The 27,800-nt window shown below is 44.9% G+C and overlaps 1 protein-coding gene across 3 annotated transcripts in view; it reads left to right on the top strand.

Annotated features, from left to right (window-relative positions):
• mettl24 (methyltransferase like 24) overlaps positions 1-27,800 on the top strand; it is a 132,675-nt gene that overhangs the window by 47,679 nt on the left and 57,196 nt on the right. For all 3 annotated transcript variants that reach the window (XM_078542588.1, XM_078542589.1, XM_078542591.1), the window contains exons 3-4: positions 13,792-13,931; positions 26,643-26,871. In XM_078542588.1, coding sequence (XP_078398714.1) covers positions 13,792-13,931; positions 26,643-26,871 — 369 coding nt within the window. The remainder of the gene's footprint in view (positions 1-13,791; positions 13,932-26,642; positions 26,872-27,800) is intronic.

The following is a 27,800-nucleotide window of genomic DNA, read 5'->3' as shown; positions in this document are numbered from 1 at the left end:
CCCAGTATCTACTCTGGGCAGAGCTTAGGAGCTATGTCTTTGAAATGGAATAGAACTATCATTCAAACCCACTTCATAATAAAAAAACTTTTATTCAAAAAAGCCATTCAAATATTTAAATTCCCTCAAGTGGTCAATCTGTTGTAAGAACAAACAAACAAAAAAAAAACAAAACAAATAACCTCATCTTAAAATAACCAGATCAGCATCATTTTTTTTTCCTCTGAGGGAAAAATGCAGATCATTTTTTTCAATTTTAAAGGACTGTGAATATTGAAAATACTTCAGGTTGTGACACTGAGTTCCCAAGCAGTGTTTATTCAGTTTTGAATGCATAACAGCACCTTTCCCATGTGGGAAAAGTACTCTAATGCATCTCAACATTTACGCAATGCTGATCAACCGTTGCAGGATAGAATCCTATAATTAATTACTGCAGTACAAACACATCTAACTTTACAATGTAGCATCTAACCATTGAAACTGAAATAACAGTTTTTTTTGAATTTCAAAGCCCAACAATAAAAGAATTCTAGGGGCAAATGACTTGGGATTGGGGTTCCCCCATGGTTCACGACTCCTCTGGAGTGCTGTGAACTATGTATTCTTACAGAGTCTCCACAAAGATTGCGGGAGTGGTTCGAAATGTCCACTCTGCAATGGAGCTGGCAAGGATGGGAATGTTGAGCTACTGGCACCCTTATCCTATGCCAGCAAAAATCGCCAGAAATGGAAATGGGGGCAGGAATCCTACCCGCCAGTCTGCCCATCCCGGCAAAAATCCAGGCTCTTGTTTCGATCGCCCCTCAACTCAAAGGAACGTGAATCAAGTCATTGTAACTTTTCATTATACACTAAGCCCTGGTGTCATTCTGGTGAACCTAGAGTGTACCTCCTGCCAATGCCAGTATATCCTTCCTGAGCTGCAATGCCCAATACTGAATGCAGTACTGCAGATGGGGCCTGACCAGGAACCATCCATTCAACCGAAGTAACACCTCCTCACTTTTTGTACCCAGCTTCCTTGCAATAAAGGCCAACATTCTATTAGCCTGCACAATGGCTTCTTCTACCTGTGCACTAGCTTTGAGTGATGTATGTACATGGCATCACCCATCTTTCACAAATATTTCCTTCCAGCTGATTACAGTGTCAATCTAATACCTGCCAGCTCTCTCCTCATAGCCGATTCAATGAGCTGGATTTTCCACTGCTACAATGGGGGAAGTGGTGGGAAAATGAGCCAGTAGACATATTGCCATCTCACCACCTTGGTCAAGCCTTTTAAGTCCAGGAGACTACAGTAATTGGGAAAAGTCAAGGGATGCGACTCTACCTTCAGAATCTTTGCAAACGACTGAGGTGGTAAATTCTCTGTAAATATGTTCATCTTGGATTCTTTGAATTTGGACAAGCATTTGCTTGTAGGAACATAGGAACAGGAGTAGGCCATTCAGCCCATTGATCCTGTTCCACCATTCTGATCATGGCTGATCATCTACCTCTATGCCATTTTCTCCATTATCCCCATATCCCTTGAATATATCTAGAAATCTATCAATTTCTGTCTTAGAGATGCTCAGTGATTGAGCTTCCACAGCCCACTGGGATAGAGAATTCCAAAGATTCACCACCCTCTGAGTGAAGAAATTCCTCCTCATTTCAGTCTTAAATGTCTTTCCCCTTATTCTGGAACTGTGTCCCCTGGTCTAGACTCACCAGCCTAGGGAAACATCCTATCCTCATCTACCTTGTCATGCCCTGTAAGAATTTTGTAAGTTTCAATGAGATCTTATTCTTCAAAACTCTGGTTTATCTAGGCCCAGTTTCCTCAATCTCACCTCATAAAACAATCCTGCCATCTCAGTATTTAGTCTGGTAAACCTTCATTGCACTTCCTCGATAACCTATAAATATATCCTTCCTTAGATAAGGAGACCAAAACTGTACACAATACTCCAGGTGCGGTCTCACCGAAGCTCAATGCAATCACAGCCGGGGAGGTGGTTGCATAGTGGTGTTGTCATGGAACTAGTATTCCAGGGACCCAGGGTTATATGCTGGGGACCTGGGTTCAAATCATGCCACAGCAGATGGTGAAATTTGAATTCTGTAAAAATCTAGAATTAATAGTCTGATGGTGCATTGTTGTAAAAGCCTATCTTATGCACTTAAGGGAAGGAAATCTGCTGGCCTACCTGTGACTCCAGACCTACAAGCAATGTGGCTGCCTCTGAACAAGGGCAATTAGGGATGAGCAATGAATGCTGGCTGGGCCAGTGATACCCAGATCCCATGAACGAATTTTAAAAAACTCAAATCCCCTCGTGATGAAGGCCAACATACCATTTGCCTTCCTAATTGCTTGCTGCGCCTGCATGCTAGCTTTTAGTGAGCATGGTGTAGAACATTATTGTTAGAAGGTGCAAGGTAAACTCATCAGAGTCTGCCCCACCGCATAAGTCCCTGTGAACTTGCAGTGATGAGCTGCAGGACTTTTCCCTCCATCATGTTTGGTAATACATTTTTGGCGTTCAGGTTCTCTACTGGTCCCAGTTCAGATTCCTCCATCTGAGGCAATTGTTTTTCATTTACTAGGCAACTTTAAATCTGTCTGCTTGTAAGACTAACCCTACTTGTGGCTTTATACCACTTGAGATTTCCATTCCCCCTTAGAAAATTTCCCATGTTAATAGCAGCCAGGACTTTCAGCCATTTTGCTGGTTTTTTGACATTTGAGGGATGACAAGATAATTCCCTGACTCTTTGCTGAATTGTCCAATGCAATCCAGAGGTGGATAACTAAACAATGCTGCAAGTGACCACAGCTAATGGGGCAAACACAAGACAAACACCGAAAAGTATGCAAACCCCACCAAATGGTGCTGGTTTGGTGAAGAATGATAAAAATCCCTGGGAAACCTAAAATTATAGTCTGGGAGCTGGAACTTGTTTTGAAGTGCTTTTGGGACTGCGAACCACTCCCTAGACAAGAAGGGAGGCATGGGAAGAGGGAAAACAGTGGTTCAGCACAGCAATAGCAGAAAGTAGCTGGCAGGGTACCAGAACAAGATTAAGCGATATTAAAAAGGTTTGCGGATGAAGAGATTGTGTTTAAATATCAAGAGGGGTGTGGAACCTACAGAGGAAAGTCACAGAGCAGTTTGATTGCAGCACGGGAGAAACTCAGGGGACTGTGTCCCTGAGCCTGTGGCCTAGGATTTTTCAATCGGACTTGGAAGTAGGAGGAGGTATGATTGGTGCTCACCCTCCAATATGAGCATTGAACGTGCTGTAATATTGATCATATTGGTAAATCCACTATACGTAATAGAAATCGTTCTCTGCTTGCTGTCGATGTGGTGAGGAGCAGCTGGAAAGCCCACCACTCCCTGCCCTGCCAATCCTACACAGTCCCACTTGGATTTTGACATCAAAATTGCCCAAAGCCTTTTCAGTTAGATCCCTGGCAGATTCAGAAAACTTTCATCATGTCAGTTTGATCTGAATTCAAGCTCGGGTCCCAGAGGTGCAAGAACAGTGCATTAGCCCACTTTGCTACTCAACCCCATGTTCAAAAATAAAGAAGCAATGGAATGGAGAGGTAGTTTGTAATTTCAAATCTAAAGCTCATTAGCAGTAAACTTCTAAGTGCTTTGGGATGCCAATATATAATTGACCTGAGTTCCTCCCTTCCTTTTCAAAGTAGGCCAATGTGTAGTATAATTAATCACTTCTTCCAGTTGGATCAAATTAATTACATATGCATGTCAGAGCAGACAGCTGGCTGGCCATTGTGTAACCCTGTGTTTAAAAAAATATAGTTCGACAGAAAGGAAATGGCAGGAGATCAACAACAACAGGCAGGGGGGAAGCAATTTGACCTTCACATCGAAACAGTCTCTTGACAAAGGCACAGCTCAGCTTCAGGGAATTTAACTGAATGAAACACAGAGACAGTAGGAAAGCAGGGCTAGGAGCCACTCAGAAACACACTGACCGTCAATCTAAAGGTGTTTTTTCACCTGATGTTAACACTGTGAGTTACTGCTGCAGACTATCAGTTGCAGAACTTCACTGGCTGAGAATGCAGGTCACAGAGTTTGGGTTACAGTGCTGTAGCCCTCTCTGATCCAAGCTCAAAACTCATGCCAGCTGAGTGTGAAGTGATGCTCATAAAGTGTGAAAGGTCTCCTTTTGCCAATTTCACTTTGAAGGAGTTGCATGTCAGGAATGCATATCTGATCTTAAATCCCTCCTTGCCTGGTGGAAACTGACTCAGAAGGGCAGTTACAATGAGGGCAACGACTTAACCCCTTTGAGCTCACTCTCTCCCCATTGGATCCCCATGTAAGTTAGCTTTCTTTTGGTTCGCTGAAAATGTGGCAGCAATTAAGGCCATTTATATATAGGCAGGTTGATGACTTGTTGCTATGTTGCAGTTTTTGAATAATTATACGGCCTCTAACCACATTGGCCATTGAAGCAGCAAAGTTCAGAGCTGGCACAATTGGACAAACAGGACTAGACTTTATTTGGCATCTGGCCTGAATTGTACCTGACTCTAGGTGCAAAAATATTCCTTTCCCTTGAACCTTGAAGAGTGTGAAAATTCAGCTGAAAGGGTTTTCAATAATAATCTTCACAGTATCACAGTAATGGTGTCACTCTTCCCTGAACTGCATATGCTATTATTCTCAAAACTGGTGAAGTCACCTGCTACATTTCAAGCTCAGCCTAGATAATTTCTCTTGTATAAACATATGGAGCCCATAGGTAAGCCCTACGGTTGGAATTGCAAACTCACGTGGGTGGAGCCATTATTAATGAGAAATAAGCAGGGATTTCACAACATCTCACATCGCATCAGACAATAGTTAATATTGACTTTTCTGGACGCTTTTGTAATAAGATAAGCTATCTATGAAAGAGGATTATTCATGATTAGAGCTAATTAAGGTAACATATAGGAAAAGCAAAATATTGAAGTCAGCCAAAATCAGCAACCTGGAGCCAGTTCACAGAGGGTTAAGTTGGCCAAACAACCGGATGAGATACTTTGAAGACTTGTTTTCTAAATGTTATAGAATCAACACTGGAAGAGACCATTTGGCCCATTGTATTTCTGCTAACTCTTCCACTGGAGTTGTCTAATCTAAATCAATTGTCCTGCTCTTTCTCCATATTCTTCTACATTCTTACTTTTCAAATACTTATCTAATTTCCTTTTGAGTTGTGTTTATAGTCTATAGTGACTTGTAAAAAATTGCACCATGGGATTCTTCTACTTGCCCTCTTCATTCTTACATTCTTAATCAATGCTGTTCTTGGTCTCCCACCAAGTGGAATCAAACTTTCCCTACTTCTCAAAAGCTTTAAGAATTTTGAAATCTCTATTATCCCTCCCCCCCCTTGTTAGTCCTCTGTGTTCAAGTGAAGATAATCCTAATTTTTAAACCTTGCTTTCAGGTATCATTCTAGTCATTTTTTTCTGTATCCTTCCCATGACTCTAATAACCTTATTAATAATAGAATGGCCAGAACTTCATATGATATTCCAGTTGTCGGAAACCAAGATCTTGCACAAATCCAACGTCTCTTTTGCTGATGTAAGGCTGAAATATTAACTGTTTCTCTTGCCGCAGATGCTGCCAGACCCAACAAGTGCTTTCCAGCATTTTCTGTTTTGATTTCATATTTCCAGCGTCCGTAGTATATTTCTTTAGTCAATTTTTTTCTCCTTCCATTCCTTTCATTTTATATTTAATGCTTTCCAGAATTCCATTTACCTTTTCGTTTTCTTTCCCACTTGCATTTTTGGGTGGGTCTTGCAGCATGGGGGGTGGTATGTGTGCAGGTTGTTATGACCAAGGAAAGTGTGTTCATAACATGGCCAAACATGTTGAGCAACAACCTGTAAATCCTTTCGCCACATGCCAGTGGTGATTGTAGAAGCCAGGGAGACTCCTTGTCAGTTATGTGATAGAAAAACAATTGGAGCCTTGAGCATCTTACCCATAGCTGCAGACTGCAACATGCAGGTTGCCAAGGCAACTCAGACTCCCTGAGTGAATCATAACACACCACCATCACTGCTTGTATTTTCCACCTTTAAAGCTTTTGGCTCTGCCACCATTTCAGGTACACTCTTTTCACTGTGCTTTCTCCAAAAATGGACTACTTGTCATTTATCTGCATTTTCTGTATTGGACATGAGCTGCCATATGGAAAGTGAGAGCAGTTAGGTACCCCAGCAGAGGGAGAGAGAGAGAGAGAGACGGCCTTGCAGCAGTTCACTTTACCTTCAGTTTGGCGCTCAGTGACTTACCTACAAGGCTGCAGTTGCTTCAGATTTTGGGGCCCCTTTACTGCTGTCCCCACCTTGTTGGTGTGGCAGCTTCTTATCTTGGAAGCAGGAATCTCGCTAATGCATACATTGTGTGCCCTGCCCCAGGGAAATTGGTTGGGGTAGGGGCTTTATCTCAGGGTTAGGTGAATGTTCCACCTCACTGGATGTCCATCCCAAAGAGGTTAGCCCCAACCTGCGTCATTAAAATCAATATAATAAAAGCTATGAAGAAAAGTCGTACGGACTCGAAACATTAACTCTGTTTCTCTCTCCACAGATGCTGAGTTTTTCCAGCATTTTCTGTTTTTTTATTTCAGATTTCAGTATTTTGCTTTTATCTTAGTGTTTTAATTAAAATTGGCTTTTTAAAAAAGTGTTGGCTTTTTTATTGAATGCATAGCTTTCATTACAATTCTGGCATTTTAACAAACTAAATGGGAAATGGGAAAATGTGGGCAAATAATTCTATTTTTGTCACATTGAGACTATTTTGCAAGACAGTTCTTGGAATCATTCAGCGCAGACAGAAGCCATTCAGCTCACCCTCGGATTATCTCTTTGGCAGGGCGATCCAATTAGTCCCAGTATCCTGCTTCTTCCCCATAGCCCTGCAATTATTTCTTTCCCTTCAAGTATTTGTTGAATTTCTTTTTGAAAATTATTATGTAAACAAAGATCACCCCATCTCTACTCTGGTTTATTTTGCAAATTACCTTAAACTTATGCCCTCTGGTTACCGATCCTTCTGCCAATGGGAGCAGTTCCTCCCTATTTACTCCATCAAAATGCCTCATAACTTTGAATACCTCTATAAAATTTTCTCTGCTATAAGGAGAATGACCCCAACTTCTCATGTCTCTGCACAGAACTGAAGTTCCCCGTCCAAGGTCCCATTCTAGTGAATCGCCTCTGTATCCTCTCATAGACCCTGTCAGTTTACCAAGAGCAGTACTCCTGTAGTTGAGAATTCTCCAAAATACAAATTGTTTTCACTTCTTCATTTCCATTTACCTTTGATGCTTTAAAGAGAGTGCAATTCATCATTCTTACTGTGGAATAAATGTTGCTATTCTCTTACCATGTGTGTCAAAGAAAAATGGCATTGTAGACTATAAAGAGTTAACTGGTCAACTGAGTGCCCATAGAGAATACTCACTGTCATTGATTCCTGCATGTTTGCAGGATTTTGTGAACCCTTGTGTATTGTTCTCTCACTGTAATCATCACATTATCATTACACCTAGCTTCCAGGCAACAAGGCAAACAAATGAACTTTGTATGTTCTGCTATGCTACTTCCCAAAGCAAACACAAAATTCCTTTTCTCCGGACCTGATTGAAATCTGCTTTGTGCCGCATCAACGGCAGCATTCAGAACTCCCAATTCTCAAAGGAGGATTGCCAATAAGTAAAGGATTTGCCCAAGTGCTTTGAATTTAATATTTTTAATATCTTTGCACTGGACATAGAGTGGCATTCATTCAACAGTGAGTACCATTGTGATAACCTGGGGGATCTGTCTTCCCTGGTGCGATACAGAGCAATGAGTCAGGAATGTGATGGAATACTCTCCACTTACCTGGATGAGTGCAGCTCTATCAACACTCAAGAAGCTTGACACTGTCCTGGACAAAGTGGCCCATTTGATTGGCACCCCATCTACCACCTCCAACAGCCACTCCCTCCACCACCGATGCATAGTGACAGCAGTGTGTACCATATACAAGATGCACTGCAGCCACTCACCATGGCTTCTTCAACAGCATCTTCCAAACCCACGACCACTACCATCTAGAAGGACAAGGGCAGCAGATGAATGGGAACACCATCACCTGGAAGTTCCCCTCCAAGCCACTCACCATCCTGACTTGGAAAAATATCGCCGTTCCTTCACTGTTGCTGGGTCAAAATCCTAGAATTCCCTCCCTAACAGCACTGTGGGTGTACCTACACCACATGGACTGCAGCGGTTCAAGAAGGCAGCTCACCACCAGCTTCTCAAGGGCAACTAGGGATGGGCAATAAATGGTGGTCTAGCCAGTGATGCCCACATCCAATGAACCAATAAATAAATAAATAATATGGGAAAGAATTGACTTGGGTTTCTGCCTGAGACTCCCACCAACTCCCCCCACACCCCTTCCCCCTGCCTAAATAATCCACGCTTATCAATCCGTTGCTTCTATTGATGGGATGGTCCAGAAAACAACATCTGCCATGGAGGAAGGAGACCAGAGGCCGAGCAAGTACTGAAGTGATGTGAAGCTGTACTTGGGTTCAGGTTGCCATAGCTACACAAATAGGGCAGAAATTGCCCCCATTATTAATGTTGTCTCCAAAACTGGGAGATGGAAAATATCTCAACGGCATTGAATTACCACCACTAAGACTGTTTCGGCTGGAAATCTGCAGGTGCAGCTGGAAGCGGGCCCACTGTCTCAAACACCTGTGGACATCTGTGGAGAAAAAGATGTAACTTTTCACAGAAAGGGCCACATGAGGCTGGAAGAGCCAGAGGCTGGTCTGCAAGCACTTGGTGGGTTTAGGATTTCAGTAACTTACTGAGCGCAAAGCTTTGCGACGTGGGCTAGAGCCTCTCGGCCTGACAAATTCCTGATCTCGTTGAGTGTGATAGGGAGGCACCAACGAATGACCGGGCATTTCTCGCTTGGCAGGAGCAAAAACTGGAGGACAGTTCCCTGGGCAGCTCTCCTGGTTGATGGTCGAGAAAGACACTGGTTGAGGTGTGGATGCAGGTCCCCTTCTGCCCTCTAGTCCATGAGAAGTGTGAAACGACTGAAGCAATTAGAGTGCTGTACACCCTCAGAAAATAAAAGTGGCACCTTGTCATTGTATGTGGCTTGGAATTAAATGCTGGCAAACCTAAAATACTCCATCAGAATCTTCTTGAAAATTACTTGCAACAGTGGTGTGTAACTTTAAGGAAAATAAATCAGGTACATAGTGTTTTGCTTGCTCTCCTTTCAGATAACATCAGGTCTTTTGGCAGGTTCTAACCACCAGATTCCGCAAACATGGAAACCACACTGTAATGAGGATTAAGCGGAGAAGCAAGTAGCCCCTGAGCAACAGAGGACATCACTTCCCAGTCAAAATGCTTCCACATGAGTGAAATATGAGAAGCCAGCAGCAGGAAGAGAAGTAAACTACAGGAGCCTCTGGAAGGGCACCTCACATGGTGAGAGCGTGGAAACGTTTCAAAGGGAAAGAAACCTGTCCAAAGGTTTCTTTAACTCCCAGCACAAGATTATTCCGAGAGAATATTTGCACTGCTCTTTGAACTGGATGTTGCCCAGATGCAAAACTTCTGGTGAATGCTGATTGTCTCAGTGGTCATCCTGCTGTCCTGACCTGTCTGCATCTGGAAACCTCTTCCACTAAGCTCGGGGGCCGGGGGTGGGGAGGGGTTGCAGATCAAACTGCAGAGGAGAAAGCAGATGGCTTAGATATAAAACAGTCTTAAATGCTATTTTGTGGCTGAAGTATTCCATTGATTGGAGGAGATTCCAGATGAGGTCATTCCAAATGCTTCTGCAGGCCATGTGTAATCCCACTGGAGGAGCGCTGAAAATCTGTGGCTGTTCCAGTGAATCCCCATTGCAACTCCAACATGAGTGCACCGGAAGTGTCACAAGTTAGGTTGAATTATCCAGTATGTCAGAGATTCTGCAAAAGCCTGTTGGAGTCAGAGCCCCTGCCCGCCCCAGACAAGCCATCAGCCATCACTATCAATATCCTGGGGGTTACTATTGACCTGAAACTGGACTAGCCATAGAGTAACTCACCTCCTGACTCCCCAAAGCCTGTCCACCATCTACAAGGCACAAGTCAGGAGTGTGATGGAATACTCTCCGCTTGCCTGGATGAGTGCAGCTCCAACAACACTGAAGAAGCTCAACACCACCCAGGTGATTGGCACCCCATCCACCTTAAACATTCACTCCCTTCACCACCAATGCACATTGGCAGCAGTGTGTACCATCTACAAGGTGTAGTGCAGGAACTCGCCAAGCCTCTTTCACCAGCATCTTCCAAACCCACAACCAATACCACCTAGAAGGATAAGTGCAGCAGATAGATGGGAATGCCACCACCTGCAAGTTCCCCTCCAAGCCACACACAATCCTGACTTGGAAATATATCGCCGTTCCTTCACCGTCACTGAGTCAAAATCCTAGAACTCCCTCCCTAACAGCACTGTGGATGTACCTACACCACGTGAACTGCAGCGGTTCAAGAAGGCAGCTCACCACCACCTTCTCAAGAGCAGTTGGGATGGGCAATAAATGCCCACTATGGATGGGCAATAAATGCTGGCCCAGCCAACAACACCCCATCCCATGAACAAATAAATTTTAAAAAAAGAAGCATAAAGGACTCCCTACTTTGGGATTTCCCACTTTCTGGCTTCAGAGGGATGAGACATAAATTTGGTGTGGATAATAGAGTCTAATAGCACAGAAGGAAATCATTCAGTTCATTAGAAGAGCGGGTATATATGGTCAGACCAAGCTTATTTACCCACGAAATGCTGCCAGTAGTCTGGAACCCTGAGAGCTCCCCTGGGTGGGGAAGGATGGCCGAGTGAGTGAGAACTGACACCCCCCACCTCCCCCTGACCATAGCCTGTCACTGTTGAACTAGACTTTTCAGCCTCAGTTTCTGCAGAGGATAAATAGTTTAAAAAGCTTCCCTGTCACATGGAAATGCAAGAGTATGTATAATAAACATATTTGTTTCCATAGTGAACCTAAAGTAAATTACTTGTGCAATTTTATTTTTCTGTAACTCTTGCAAATTATTTTTAAAAAATCATCCTTTTTATCTTGGGGTGACTGTAGCATAGTGGCAATGTTGCTGTGCTAGTAGAGGTCCAGCTGAATTCTCTGTGGACATGAGCTCAAGTCCTGCCACAATTAAATAAATCTGGAATTGAAAAGCTAGTCTCAGTAATGGTGACCATGAAGCTATCATGGGAAGGAAATCCACCATCCTTACCCAGTCTGGCTAACACATGACTCCAGGCCCACAGCAATGTGGCTGACTCTTAACTGCCCTCTGAAATGGTTGAGCAGGGTAATTAGGGATGGGCAACAAATGCTGGCTTTGCCAGTGATGTCCACATCCTTTGAAAGAATAAAGACAAACAAATTACTGCTGGCTCATAGCCTTTGATCAGAACTACAAAATGTTGATGAATTTTCTATGGCTACTTGCTTTGTCTATGTGTTTTCATGGTTACTTTTCTGATGCTAGCTGACAAGTGACCAGTTTTGTTGAATACAGTTTCACAACTTGCTCTGGTGCAATTATAAACCCATAAACTCTGGGTTGCTGGTCCAGAACCATAGCTATAAGGCTCACTGTTCCTTTAAAAAAAATCCTCTGATCATAGAGATGAAAGGCTGGTTTATTTTGTTATTTCTAACCCGATGAAAGAACTCGTTTGATCATGCAAGCTTGAATATTCTCATTTTTATTTTCGCTTAGAAATTATTTGTTTGCAGATTGCTTGATAAATAAGAAACCAATACTGCAGCACAGATAATGTGGCACACTGTTAGGTTCCACCCAGCTATCTTTTATTGTAGAATTTCCATTTAGGTTCTGTCACCTTTGCTGTCCCCAGTGTGCCTACTGAATACTTAAAGTGTAACCTCATTACTCCCAGATAAGCTTAATAAATACCTTCTACTGTGTAGAAGGCAATCTCTCAATTCCAGTGACCTTCATACATTGCTCAAGCTTCACTTTCATGGTTTGCAATGTCATCAGAATTGTCTGATTGAATTACTGCTTTGTGACTCAGTTGGAGCTATATATTGTGTTTGACATCGAAACACAGCAACCTTGCAACAAATATTGTTCAATTAAAAGTGACCAACCTTTTTAGTTGTATTTGATTTTTGCTAGCAGATAAAGTCTCATTTGAACTCGCACGGTTAACTTCCATTTGATCTCTTTAATTGTAGTGGTAATCTCATCCGGCATCAGTAACAGCGTTGTGACTGCCCACATGTGTATAAAAAGAAAATAGGGGCCATGTTTCTCATCTCGCTCAGTTCCCAGGTGCAGTGAAAAGAAGCTGGCTCCCAACTTGTGACACAATGAACTGGAGACCCATTATTTGGGGCCTTAGCCCTTGAAACGCTGTCCTGTGATCTACTAGACTTCCCAGGTGGATTCTAATAGGCCCAGGAATAACTGTTGGCTCGCTGTTCATGATGCAATAAAAGGAGACATTCCTGGCCTCCTGCCTCAGTTTCCTTTCCTTAGCCCCTCCACTTCTCTATCTCCTTCTCCTTTTAAACATGCCTCTTACCAAACTTTTGGTATCTTTCCCAATAGCTTTTTCTTTGGCTTATTTTCTTGTGCCTCAATGATGCACTCTGGGACTTTTTTTATGTTACAGGTGCTATGTAAATGCAAGCTGCTCTTGGTTTCTTCAGTGCCTTTATTAGAACCAATTTAGTTTTCAAAGGTAGTCACGCTGTGGCCAATTTTCTTCCTCCTTTAAACTTCACCTGGGTGTTAGTCAGGTGCAGTGCAGCCTGACCCGACCTAACCTGACCTGACTTGACCTTAAACCCCCCTGTACTTTCTGGTTAATTTGATTGGGGCCACCGTCTCCTCAGCCCAGGCCTGCCTCTCAGTGGAAAGCTGCACCCAGTTGGGAGGCAGAATTCCAATCTCTACTCCGGGTATTTGGGATCTCTGCCTGCTGTCCAGAAGGCCTCCAGTCTCGAATACCCTCTAGAGCACCTGGTGGGTAATATATGTGGAGCATTTAACAGGTTTTATTTAGTAAATAGTATAAGATAAGAAATCAAAAGTATATGTCATGGTGAGAAGTGTAATGCTTGATGGCAAGGCTGAGATTTATTGCCCATTTCCAGCTGCCCTTGGAAAACTGGTGATGCTTTGCTGGGCCACTTCAGAGTTAACCACCTTGCTGTGAGACTGGAGTTGCATATAGGCCAGACTAATAGGTTTTCTTCCCTGAGGAACAGTGGCAAATGAGACAGGTTTTAGCAACAGTTCAATATATTAATGGGCACTTTTTTATTTACTGACACCAGCTCTCTATTTTTAGACTTCTTTAACTGAATTTAAACTGCTGTGGTGGGATTTGAACATCTGCTCTCTGGGTTATTAGTCCCAGGCATCTGGGAGCACTCTCCAGTAACATAGCTGTTCACTATGCTGTGGTAAATAACTTTGTTCTTGAGGCTGGTGATAACCTACTTATACCTTTGTCCTGACTGAGTTGGCTGCTCAGCTTCAGATGAGATAGATATGTGTGTCATCTCCCTGTGGGCCAAACAATGCCCTCAATTTATTCAAGCTCCAGACGTCGCAACAGTTATCTCAATGCCCATATTTAAAAGATACAAGCACCAATTCCCTTTTATCACTGTACAGATTTCCTGTAACAATGCGGATGAAAAGGGTTTGATTGGCAGCCTGGAGCCCACCCAAGAACCATGGCCTGTTTGCCTGGACAATACTTTTCACCTTGCTCAGCAGATCCACAGAAAACAGTGCCGGATTTATTCAGTCGGGTGAGTGTGATTTCGAACGGTTCAGAATTCTAATTTCAATTAGTCGGCGCTAAGGACTGCCAGCTCCTTATTCAGTAAGTAACAGGCCTGCAGGCAATGTTCACGTTAGATCTGAGGAATCACCCTCTGCCAAACATTGTTTTTGAGTAGACACGCCTAAAGTGTTAGACCCATGAGACAGGGACAGAGGTTTGTAAATGAAGAAAATGCTTCAGATGTTTGGCTTTCCATGGTAGCACTCTCAACTCTTGAGACAGACAGTCATGAGTTCTACTGCAGAGATTTGAGCACATAATCCAGATTGACACTTTAGTGCAGTGCTGATGGGGTGCTATACTGTCTTTTTGGATGAGGCATCAAACCATAGTATGTCCCTTAAGGTGGGTGTAAAAGATTCCATGGCACTATTTTGAAGAAGAGTGGGTGCCCTGACAGATATTTATAACATCAGTTAAAAAAAAAGTTTTGCTGTTCATAAACCCATTTCTGTTTGTGGGATCTCACCTTGTACAAATTGGCTGCTGCGCTTCCTACATTACAACAGAGACTACATTTCAAAAGTACTTCATTTGCTACGAAGCACCTCGTGCAATCTAAGGCCATGAAAGGCGCTACATAATTGAAATTAATTATTTCTTTCTCTCTGAACTGATTTCTACTTATTGACACAGTGACGCACCTGAACAACTGGGGAAGCAGGCTCCCCTTGAGATTAGTGCGAGCCCTTCATGGAGTTTTCGAACCGAGCTTTAACAGAGCACACTATGGCAAATACTCAGTTGGAGCCATTGGTTATTGAGAGAGTTAGTGCTGCAGCAGATACTTTGGGGCTGCAGTTCTGCTCCTGGTGCATCAGTTATGCCAGTGCACGTTTTTGCCTTGGGCATTTTTGTGTTGCTGGTGCACAGAGGAGGCCTCCGTGCATTTCTGATGTCCCTTCATTCAGAAATGGCTGGCATGTTTGAGGTGAAGCATTTTCTGCTGTGCTTTTGCACATTGATGAGGCAGGAGATGGGACAAGTAGGACCACGCCCATACTGGGTAAGGCATTTTGAGTGGTGACATCAGCCACAGCATTGAAACTCAGCAAAATGGTGGAAATAAATAATCTGACCCCTCAAAAAAAATGGAAAATGTCAAGAAAGCGAGGGCTGGATTTTTCTCTCTTAGGCGCCCTACAAAGATACCTCAGACCTCCCATGCCCTGGGCATTCTCCCTGATCCTGATTATTCCCAGGACCCCCTCTCCTCATTTAACTGGGCCATTTCAATGGTCCCAGGTGATAACCTGACCCTGAAACTCCCTCCACTCTTCCACTCCATCCCATTGGTCTCAATGTCATTAATTGGTTTCGGGTATTAACTGTATCTTAATTGTGTTTAATTGTATGCAGGTAGTATTATGGCATTACCTGGAGATTCACTTGTGCTCCTATGAATAGGAACAGATTGAAACTGTAGTGTTTGGGTTAAGAGGTGCATGCTTGGAATGTGTAACCCTGTAAATAAATGCTTACAAAAATGTGTAAAGATTGGCTCCAGTGCTATCCTTCACTACCTGACTTTCTGGATTATAACATCTGGTGGGAAATTGCCCTGTAAAATGCTAACAAGACTTGGGAGTCTCTAAAATCTCACAATCCCAGAGCTGGTTGGATCAGCACTGGCCTTGCTGCCCAACCCCTTGCACCTCCTATTCCTGTTCCAGAGTTAAAATCAGCTCATCGGGCAAATATTCCAGTTATTCAATACCAAACAATCAAGAAGCAGATGCGTTGAGTGAACCGATGGGAAGAGCTGTGAATCACAACAAGCAATCAAAATAAACCACCCGACCAAATTGCTCAGACGTCTTTTTCCAAATTACTTTCTCCTGCCTCCCTTCCATTTCCCTCTCCTCACTCCGATTACCAAATACAGTTAAAATTAATATTTCCAACTTAACACACGCGTTAAAACAATTGCACAATTTTGAGAAAAAAAGTCACCTTAGATCTGTGTCCTCTGATTACCAAACTTTCTGTCACTGGACAAGTATTTTAAGTATTTACGCTACCAACTGAGGGAGTGATGGTGGCAAAGTGGTAATGTCACTGAGCTAGTGATCCAAAGATCCAGCCTCTGGGGACATGGGTTGGGTTCAAATCCCACCCATGGCAACTGATGGAATTTGAATTCAGTTAATAAACCTGGAATTATAAAGTCAGTCTCAGTAATGATGACCAAACCATCATCAATTGTTGTAAAAGCCCATCTGGTTCACTCATGTCCTTCAGGGAAAGAAATCTGCTGTCCAGGCCTACACATGCTTGCAGACCCACAGCAATAGTGGTTGATTCTTAACCCTCTGAAAATGGCCAAGTAAGTCACTCAGTTGAAGGGCAAGTAGGAATGGGCAACAAGTGCTGGCCTTGCCAGTGATTCCCATGTAAGAATAATTTTTATTAAAAATTCATAACTTTTGAATGCCTCTATCAAATCTCCTCAATCCCAGCTTAAACTCATAGACGTTTACAGCACAGAAGGAGGCAATTCGGCCCGTCGTATCCACGCCGGTCAACAAGGACCTGACAGTACTAATCCCATTTTCCAGCGCTTGTCCCTTAGCTTCTCTGGTCTCTCCACATTACTGAGGTTCCCTCATCCTTGGTGACTTTCTAATAACTCACTTCTGCACTCTCACTAAGGCCTTGACACCCTCCCTAAAGTGCAGCACCCGGAACTGAACCCAATACTCCAAATGAGGCTGAAGCAGTGTTTTTATAAGGGTTTCGCACAACTTCCTTACGTTTCTACTCCATGACCCTATGTATAAAGCTAAGACGTCAATAAGTATCTATACCCAGGTATGGTTAAAAGAAAATAGCCCATCAGTGCTGCCCATAGGCAAGACTGGCTGAAGCTGCAGCACTGTGCTCTCTCTGTAGCTCTTCCACTTAGAAGCACAGTAGGACAGCACTCCAGGACATTTAAAATAAAGCCACCACATGCCAGGGCAGCCATTAACTACAGCTAACATCAGGCTGTAAGTACTACTGGATGGAGAGTGACCTATTCCCGTTTGCTGTCAATTAAAGCAACCGCTGGGAGGTTGTTGAAAAATGGACCAGCAGGAAATCTAGTACCTTTGACACCAGTTATTGGCTTAGTAGTGTGTCAGATAAATTAACAGTGCAGCCTGCAATCTGATTATAAGCTTTATGATTCAGTCAGTCCTCCTACAACTGATTTCAGCTTTGCAACTGACTCACAGGTTAACACTGACCTTAAGGCTGTGAGCCAGATGTACATCCTCCGTATATTCCCCAGTCCCTTTCAGCTTGTCAGTTTGTTTATGTTGGTATCGACAAGCTGCTGCAATGAATTTCAACAAAGCATCATGTAAACTTTGGACTTTGCCAGGTTGTGTGTTTGCAATGAAACAGGTCAACGGTGTGTGAGAAGGTCCAGAAAATTGCTAAGGCATTATCATACAACGCTGCTTAGGCCTCAGCTCGAGCATCGGGCAGCCACCTTAGGAAGGATGTCAAAGCCTTGAGAAGGTGCGGAAGAGATTTACTAGAATGGTAGCAGGGCTGAGGGATTTCAGTTACGTGGAGAGATTGGAGAACCTGGGGTCGTTTCCTTTAAAGCAGGGGAGGCTGAGGACAGATTTAATGGAGGTATTTAAAATCATGAATGATGTTGGTAGAGAAGGAGAAACTGTTTCCAGTCAAAAAAGAAGCAGTAACCATAGGACACAAAATTAAAAGCAATTGTCAAAAGAACCTGAGGTGACACACACAAACGTTTTTTACACAGCGAGGGCTGGATTTTATAGGGTGCGCTGGTCCCTGCTGCATGTCCAGGGTGGGAGGGGTCCATCCATGATCCCAATATCTGCCTGACAGCAACTTAACACTGGGAGCAGTGCTAATTGCTTTTAAGCAAGTCTTCCGCCCCCAATCTCGGGAAGAAGACCGCCCCCCCCCCTCTTAGAGAGCTGCTGGCCAATCCAGTTGCCACCAGGAGTGCTGGCCACTGCTGAGACTACAAGCAGTCCCTAATGCTGATGAGTCCAGGTAAGTCCAAGGTTGGGGATCTCAGTGAAGGAGGCGAATGGGAAGGGGAGGGTGGGGCCTTGGTTCAAAAGGCTGGGGCAGAGGGTTAAAAAGAGTGGGGGAAATGACATTGTTGGGGGGAGGGTGAGTCCGATGGGCCCAGGGGGCTGAAAAGGACAATTCCCCTCCCCCTGCCCTACACCATCCGGGGTAGCCAAAGCTGCTGGGATTTCCATGGCATGGACCTCCCTCTGCTGCCGGCAAAATACCAGTGGGAGTGAGATGAGACCCTTCAGTGGTCATTAATTGGTGGGAGAGTGTAAAATCCAGCCCTGGGTTGTTACGATCTGGAATGCGTTGCCTGCAACGATGGTGGGAGGCAATTCAATAGTAACTTTCAAAAGGGAAGTGGATAAATACTTGAAGAGAAAAACATGTACAGGGCTTTAGGAAAAGAGCTGGGGAGTTAGACTAATTGGAGAGCTCTCTGAAAGAGCCAGCATAAGCACGATGGGCTGAATGGTCTCCATCTGTGTTATCATTTGACATTCAAAAAACTGGCAGTGCAGAACACTGATCAGAGTATACTCAATGTGAAATGGCAGAATCCTTTTTTTAAATTCATTCACAGGATGTGGGCTTCGCTGGTTGGGCCAGCATTTATTGCCCATCCCTAGTTGCTCTTGAGAAGGTGGTGGTGAGCTGCCTTCTTGAACCGCTGCAGTCCATGTGGTGTAGGTACACACACAGTGCTGTTAGGGAGGGAGTTCCAGCATTTTCACCCAGTGACAGTGAAGGAATGGTGATATATTTCCAAGTCAGGATGGTGAGTGGAATGGATGGAGGGGAAGTTCCAGGTGATGGTATTCCCATCTATCTGCTGCCCTTTTCCTTCTAGACGGTAGTGATTGTGGGTTTGGAAGGTGGTGTCGAAGGAGCCTTGGTGAATTCCTGCAGTGCATCTTGTACATGGTACACACTGTTGCTGCTGTGTGTCAGTGTTAGAGGGAGTGAATGTTTGTGGACGTGGAGCTAATCAAGCAGGCTGCTTTGTCCTGGATGGTGTTGAGCTTCTCGAGTGTTGTTGGAGCTGCACTCAAGTGGGGAGTATTCCATCACACATCTGACTTGTGCCTTGTAGATAGTGGACAGGCTTTGGGGAGTTAGGAGGTGAGTTACTCATCACCCCTCCCTTAGTCTTTTACCCCGGCCTCAGTAGAATAACTAGAGACTGGTCCTTGTAGAAGGATAACATTCCGCTGTTTGTGTTTGGCATGGAAAACATTTGACCTACTTTGCAGAGTGAGATTGATGTGATATGTTGAGTTATTTCTTGAGGTTTGGGATAAACTAACTTGGCTGGAGTTGTATACTTGGTGTTCCAAAGGACAGAACGCAATGGTAAACATAAATGCTTTAAACATGCAAAAAGAATTTTTGATCTGGTCTTAGATTTCAAGGGGGGGGAGGACAACTCCCATTATAACAACCTTTCTGATGTGAAAACTTTAAGTAGACTGGGGCTGAGGCCCAACAATGATGGACACCAACAAGAGGAGGAGAGTCGATAGGATGATTCATTGATGGCAAGCGTGGGTTTCAGCCATCTAGACCTTAAGCTCTGGAATTTAACCCCCATAAACCTCTCCAACCCCCCACCACTCTTGCCTAGATGCTCTTTAAAACCGACCTCTTTGACCAAGCTTTTGGTCACCTCTTCTAATGTCTCCTTCTTTGAGTCGGTCCCAAATTTTGCTTGATGAGGCTTTTATGAAGCGCCTGGTGACATTTTACTACATTAATATCAATTTTTCTAACTGTTTGAAACAACTGAATGACTTGCTAAGCCATGTCAAAGGACAGTGAAGAGTCAATCTCACTGCTTTGGGTATCACAGACAAGGATGGCAGATTTCCATCTCTAAAGAACATTAATGAACGAGAACCCCTTTGAAATGGCCTGGCAAGCCGCTAAGTGCAAGGGCAATTAGGGATGGGCAACAAATGCCAGCCTTGCCAATGACACAAACATCCCATGAAAGACTAAAGGAAAAAAGAGATTGATTCTTTTTTTGACAATCTGGGGGTTTAATGGCGCCGAATTTTACGTGTGGACGTGTTTCCCGCGATTGGGGGGCATGTAAAATGGGGTGGGCACCTATCCCGCCCACCCCCGAGCTCATCCCCATATTAAAATGACCAATTAAGGATCAAGTAGGCTTGTTATCAAGTCTATTGACCCTAATAATACACTGCCCACTCCATAATGGATTTGGCGCAGGCAGTAGGGCAGGAGTGGGAAGCCCAAACTTTAAGCTCAAATGGTTAAAGGGTGGGAAGGAAGTGGGGGTGGATCACTTTCCGGGCACTTCCCTTTGCCAATCATGGGTGGTTCCCCCTTAGACTGAAATCCTCCTTCTTTCCTACTTGCTCTCTCTCTCTCTTAAACTCATCCTCTCGCCCACACTGCCCCTCTACGTAAAGCTCCCAAACCCTCCCGGCTCAAGTCCCAGGACTTACCTGCTCCCGGGGCCCTAGGCCTTAGGCTCTTCTCTTCAGCTGCGGTGCCGGCAGCCGTGACTGACGCCTCCCTGGCACTGCCAGGACTAATGGCAATTGGCCGGCAGCTCCAGGGGGCGTAACTTCTAATCTAATGAGAGGCGGTAGCCCCACTTGGCCCTCGTTAATGAGCTCACCGCACTTTATTGCTGCCGGGCTGCTCGGTGTGGAGCCAGTCAACTTATTATTCCACCCCATGGTCACCGTTACTGAAAGCAGCTTTTTATTCCAGATTTATTAGCTTATTGAATTTAAATTTCTCAGCTGCAACAGTGGAATTTAAAATTGTGGGCTGGGTGGAGCCTTTCTGTCACCTACTCACCCGCTCTCAACCTGTCTATAATAGGGGGTCGGCGGGCGGGGAGGCACCAGGCCCATCCTTGGCTACTTTAAGGGCCTCATCCTGCCACCACCAGTATTTTAAACACGGAGAGGAAGCCCACATCATGCAGAAAGCCCGGCGGCTTTAGCTGAGCAGACTTGTGTGGGGGGCAGGGGTGGGGGGAGACTCCTTTGCCCCCTGGGCTCATCAGAGGAATCCCCTCCCCCAGGTCACCCTGCCCCCTGGGCATTTCAAGCAGCAAATCCCTTTGACTGTTTGCAATAGCCATAATACTGACCATATACAACCAGCCCCTGCTTGTGAAGCTCATATTATAGTGTTTAGCGTTAGATGTGATGCCAAAGTTGGACAGCACTTGCTGAACAATCCTGAGTGTGCTATGCATTGCACTGACAATGACTTTAAGATTATCAGTCGGACTCGCAATGTAGCTCACCTATACCTGCTAGAAGCTACATATATCCATACGCAGAAACTTGTCCTCTTCAGACAAAAGGAACATGTCCAGGCATTGCACCAACACCTCGATCAATCAGAGTGGACTTGCCAACCAATCAACACCCTTTTCTCATGCGGTGTAAATTATTACTCCCTTTGAAATTGGGCATTCTTGCATCTGTCCTGATGAATGTAAGACGAAAAGCTTCAACAGCATGCTTCTTTTTGTCAGCAATACTCAAGTTCTGTACTGCCAAGTGACTATTAGTATTCTACCCGACTGATACATGTACAAACCAGCCATGCGTTGCCTGCATTTCCTGCGAAGCAGGGAGTGGTTGATTGCCGTCTGTCCACAAACTATGTCTGATATCTCAAATAGGTTCAATCTGAAGTTTGTTTTGTTTTTGCCGTCCTGTTGGAGGAAGGATTTGACAAACTGCCTTTTATGAGCTTCATGCAGGGAAAGTTTTACTTCCACCTTCTTCCATGGAGCCTCCACCATGGGGTTCCCAATGACCATCCCCATACATGTCTTTCTGTTGGAGGTGGAACAGGGTCCTTCACAGTAATCCTCAAGTAAATATGACACTCACAGGAACAGGGAAAGGCCATTCAGCCCCTTGAACCTGTTCTGCTATCTGTAAATTACTGGCTAATCTGTACCTTAGCTCCATTTACCCGCCTTTGATTTATATCACTTAATACCCTTGCCTTATACAATTTATTAGGCTTAGTTTTTAACTTTTCAACTGGTCCCCAATCCCAACAGCTTTTTGAGAAGACGAGTTCCATATTTCCAATGCCCTTTGTGTGAAGGAATGCTTCCTGAGCACCCCCTTGGTCCAACAGGGCCCATGAGATTTGAGTCCTGATGTTTTGACTTCTCTCAAGCTCCCCATGTGTTCTGTGCAACCCCCAGTGACAACCCCAAATTGGCACAATCTAGAGTCATCTGGGTTAGGGGTGGGGGAAGAACGACAATGGATCCAAGGGTTCTTAGATCACTGCTTACTCCAGTTCTCATCGCATCATTTCAAATCCACCTCAGGCGTTAACATAGAGCAATGTCCCCCACGTCTTGGCAGTTTCTCAGTTCTTCACACTTTTTTCCCCTTGGAGAATAGTGTGCAGTATTGACAGGATTCACAGGCTGATTAACAATCTGATAGGCTGCATCATGACTGCTCCTTCTGGGTCCCCCTGGAGCGGGACTTGAACTCACAGCCTTGTGGCTCAGAGGCAGGAGTGCTGCCAAATGAGTCACAAGGGCTCCCATGTGGCTCTGATCCTCTGATAATCCTCAGTGTCTGGGTGTAGTGCGATGCTCATTCAACATCTCTATCATTATAACATGGACACCCCAGAGATTACATTCCCAAGGCTCTGAATCCAGGGACTGACTCCAGCAGCATCTGACTGTCAAACTGCACTGCCATTCCCGGTCACATCCCCCTTCCTGCTTTGACAATCCCACAATCTGTGGCTCACAAACTCTTGGCAGAACCTTGATTCCCCCAAATGAACCTCTCTGTGTAGGAAAATGAGCGAGAGAAAAGGTGAACCGTCAGCATGATGATGAGGGGGTTGATATTAGTGTGGCGGAAGCGCAGTGTCAGAATCCCACTCACTCAAGGGAATGTGACATGTTCATATTCTCCATCTGCAGCAGCTCACTCTGGCTTTTCCAAGAGAGAGAAATAATGGAAAATATGCTAGAAGTACAGGCTGAATTTCAGGAAGCCTGGTCAGCTGCATTTGCATGGGCTTCCTGAGTGTTGTGGGAGCTGCACTCCTCCGGGCAAGTGGGAAGTGTTCCATCACACTCCTGACTTGTGCTTTGTAGATGGTGGACAGGCATTGAGGAGTCAGGGGGCGAGTTACTCTCTAAAGAATTCCCAGCCTCTGACCTGCTCCTTCACTGTCACTGGGTCAAAACCCTGGAACTCCCTCCCTAACTGCACTATGGGTGTACCTACACCACATGGACTCCAGCGGTTCAAGAAGGCAGCTCACCACTATCTTCTCAAGGGCAATTAGGGATGGGCAATAAATGCTGACCTAGTCAGCAAAGCCCACATCCCATAAAATGATTTTTTAAAAACTACAGGTAGCTGGGTGGTTCTGTGACTGGTTTTATAGTGACTGACCTTCCCCTGTGATGGAGGATCAATGAAGCAGGATAATAGCCACCTGTCGACTGCATTTGTGGGGATATGCTGATGCTTGCCATAGATTACACAGCCTGCATGTGCACCATTCCATATTAAAGTAAGCGAACCCAATGATTCTCAATGGGATGTGCATGCTTTGAAATGGGCTGCTGGAATTCCTACCACCATACCTCTGCCAGCACAACTGTCCCACCCCTCCCACTGAACCTTTAGGTGTTCCTCTGGCAGGATACTGGATGATTGTTTCTTTGCTTGTTGAAGCACATTTTAACATTCCAACAGTTACCAGTCCCAATCCCATTTTTAAAAAAAAATTCATTGATGGGACATGGTTGTTGCTTAATTGCCCTTGTTCAGGGTCAACCATATTACCGTGGGTCTGGTGTCACCACCAGGTCAGGACGGCAGATTTCCTTCCTTAAAGGGAACAACATTAGTGAACCAGATGGGCTTTTATGACAATCAGCAATGGTTTAATGGCCATCATCAGACTTTTAATTCCAGATTTTTTATTGAATTTAAATTTCACCAGCTGGTGGAATTTGAACCCAGGTCTCTAGTCAGCGACAATAGCACGATGCCATTGCTTCCCCGGAGGAGAATTAGAGTAAATGGAATAAACTGTTGGATCCTGAGCAGGAGTAATGAAGTGATGCTTTGGAAAGTCAATCTGAGGTCATCCTAATCCATTTCTGGCAGATGCCTTCTAAATCCACTTTATTATACATTTCAACAACACCATCTTTCCACAGTGAATGAATAATTCTAACCTGCTCTAGGTCAACGTATGTAGAAACTCACACATACTCACTGAAGTGTTTGTTTCATTGGATAGCGGTTACTTATCTACTCTCCTGATATCCTGGCCAACATTTATTTCTTAGCCAGCATCACTGAACCAGGATATCCAGCCAATTATTTCACTGGCCAGGATTTTTCGGTCAGCAGGGCTTCGCTTCCCACCACCTGAGGAGTAGATGGGGAACACATCCATGCCGACACTGCCTGCCCCACAAGTGTCAATTGGCTGGAGACAGGACTCCCGCCTCTCACATGGGAGGAAGGCCCGCTTCAGAGAGCTGCCGGCTAAACTGATTGGCCGGCAGCTCTCTAGTCCCTGCAGCGCCAGAAGCTGCAGTGGACAGGATTAGAACTACAAGCAGTCCCTGGAGCCGAACTCCTGGGGGTCCAGGACCAGGTAAGTGTGGGGTTCTCAGAGTGGGGTGGGGAGGTGAGGCCCGCAGCGGGGTGGGCAGAGGGGTGTGGGCGTGTTGGTGCAGAGGCCAGGGGGAGAAGGAGCACCTGCAAGGGCCAGATATTTTGTAGGGCGGGGGCAGGCACCTGATGTTTAAAGGAGGCTACTGATGGAGGCCCCCCCACCTCCACCTCCCCAACTTCCCGCCCGTGGCCCAAGCAGGGTTACTTTCCAGGCATTCCACCCCCATCCCTAAACTCCTCCCATCAGCCTGAAAATTGAGGCTGGGTGGGAAACAGCCCTAAAGTGGTCAATAATTGGCCACTTAAGGGCCCCAATTAGGTCAAGGGTGGGCAATCCAGCCCAGGCCTCGCCCGCCCCAGCGTAAAATTGCGGAGAGGTCGGGGCCCAGTGAGAAGGCTGTCCGAAAATGTTCCGACCACTGCCCCGCCTACAAACCCACCAGTGAAGGAAGGTATAATTCTGCCCATTGTTATTTGTGGGAGCATGCCGTGTGCAGTGTGGCTGCCATTAAAACAGTGACTGCACTCCCAAAGTACTTCAATGGCTGTAAAGCACTGTGTGACCCCCCTGGGATTGTGAAATGCGTCACATCAATGCAACTTCTTTCTCTCTTTCCATGTAGGCAAACATAGGGTCCAATTTGTGTAAAGTTTCACAAATAGGAATGAGATAAATGGCTAGTGTATCTGCATTGTTTGCCGTTGTCAGGGCATCAAAAGAGCATCTATCCTTTGCCAACTAGTGCCATGGGACCTTTTACATCCACGTGAACATGGAGATGAGGGTGTGGTTTATCTTCCAAGGATGAAAGGACAGCAGTTTCTGCAAGGCAGCAGTCATTTGCTCTGAGTCTATAGGGCATCCAGTAACCTCGCTGAATTTATGAAAGGAGAGTGGAAGAACGCCTGCAGAACTTAAGGAACAAATATTTGGCGCAAAAAGTAACTTTGAATTATTAGGAGTAGAGTGTATCTACGTTCTGTGCAAGAGTGAGCAAGCAACCCAGCTTTATAGGCCTCAAACAATGTCACCTTGCGATTAGCGTCTGGGAATCACACAGAAGAAAGGTCCTGAGGAGGCTGCTTACTTAAGTTTCCAGCTGCCATTTTTCTCATCTCCTGTCATGTCATGGGGGTGAGTTGGTGAGGAGCAGCCCAGCACTTTCTCTGTGTGGAAGGCAGGAGAACCTGTAGGCTGAGTCACTTCTTGTGACTGCAGAACTGCATTGGTAGAGTCTTTGAGACAAGGTACATTTCTGAGCTGCAGTTGTCATAAAGAAAACAAAACTTGCATTTATAAAGCACCTTTCACGAAGCACTTTACAACCTAAGTACTTTTGAAGTGTAGTTGCTGTTGTAATGGTAGCAAACATGGCAGCCAATTTGCTCACAGCAAACTCCCACAAACAGCAATGTGATAAATGACCAGGTTTTTTTTTGTCTTAGCGATGTTGGTTGAGGGATAAGAATTGGCCAAGACATTGGAGAGAGCTAACCTGCTATTCTTCAAATAGTGCCGTGACATCTTTCACGTCCGCCTGAGAGGGCCAATGGGGTCTCGGTCTGAATTTCATCCAAAAGACAGCACCTCCGACAGTGTAGTACTCCCTCGGTAACTGCCAACCTAGATGTTGTGCTCAAGTCTCTGCAGTGGGACTGGAACCCACAACCTCCTGAGAGGGAGAGGAAAATATGTATTGAATATTAGAAATTATTTCTTTTATAAAACAATGTTATTTATTAGTGTTGAGCAAAACCTATGAAGAATGTAGTTGTGCCATTTGTGTGTCTGCAGCTAATGGTGTTCCACAACAGCTGTAATACTTCAGTGGCGGGGAAGTGGTTCAGTAAAATGTTGGACACATATGTTTGCTCAGTATTTGGATTTGTGGTTCCCACACAGCCATATGGCTTATGCAACTTTTCACCTTTCACCACAGACTGGGGAGTGAAGACAAACATTTTGAAGTAGAAATGGCCAAAGCTGGATGTGAGGTTCACTACTTTGATCCAAGCCTCAAAGAGGCCCACGTTCAGAAGAGTGACGGTTACTGGCACCATCGCATGGCAATCGACTGGAGAGACCCCAACCCAGCTATCATTGCCCAGAAACAACACAGAACTACCAAAAAGTTGGGCACAATAATGAATGAATTTGGTCACAGGAAGGTGAGTCGTGCAGTGGCTCAACAGGACAGAGTTCCTTTCCTAAGATACTTCTTTCTTTGTTTTTTTATCATGTAGATCTTTAATTATTTTTAGTTTGCTAAATTGTGACTAAGATTAGGAGATCTTCTCCTATTAGCAGCTTCACAGCAGCATTACTGGTGCAGGTAGTTCCCTTCTCTACCTCAAGTTGTGAATGCTGCATGGAATATAGTGAGAGATAATAAGAAAAGGTGGGGGTAAAAGTACTGGGAGTGTTCCCTTCAGCCAGAATGGGGAATGTTACTCTTGCTAGCAATAGGCGCCAGGGGTAGAGGTATTTTAACATGGAGCCACTCTGGGCCAAGTGCATAATGTTCTCACTGGCTGGTTTCCAGGCCTGGGTTATTTTAACATTGACTGGGGTGGAATACCTAGCATCCTGAGCTTCTCCAAGATGGAGAAGTTAACGCCTCGAGCGCTGTCAGCATTAGAGATTTCGAGGTGGGCCAAATAGATAGAGGCTTTCACACATCTCCCGCGGAGATCAGTGAGACCGATGAAACTCAGCAGCAAGGCAGTGGGGCAATGGGAGCACAGCAGGTGTTGCCTCTCTCTAGATGTTAGCTGGCCTGTTCTCTCACTGCCTCACCAGCCAATACCTGCCATGGTGCCAGAAAGCCAGCTGCAGGAGGCAGAGCAACAGGAAGAGTTTAACTTGGTGAGATTGTTGTCAGATGGATCTTCTGATCCACCCCAGCCAAATCTGCACTGGGGTCCTAGAATCATAGAGCTCAGTAGGAGAAGGAGGCCATTTGGCCCGTCATGTATGTGCTGGCTCTTTGACAGTGCTATCTAATTAGTCTCACCCCCTTGCACTTTGCCCATACCCCGACAAATTTTCCTTTTTAAGCACTTGTCCAATTCCCTTTAGAAAATTAGTATTGAATCTG

The sequence above is a fragment of the Cetorhinus maximus genome, chromosome 5, assembly GCF_964194155.1.
Source record: "Cetorhinus maximus chromosome 5, sCetMax3.hap1.1, whole genome shotgun sequence".
NCBI classification, from domain to species: domain Eukaryota; kingdom Metazoa; phylum Chordata; class Chondrichthyes; order Lamniformes; family Cetorhinidae; genus Cetorhinus; species Cetorhinus maximus.
Note: the sequence above shows the minus strand (reverse complement) of the source record. Positions and strands in the feature narration are given on the sequence as shown.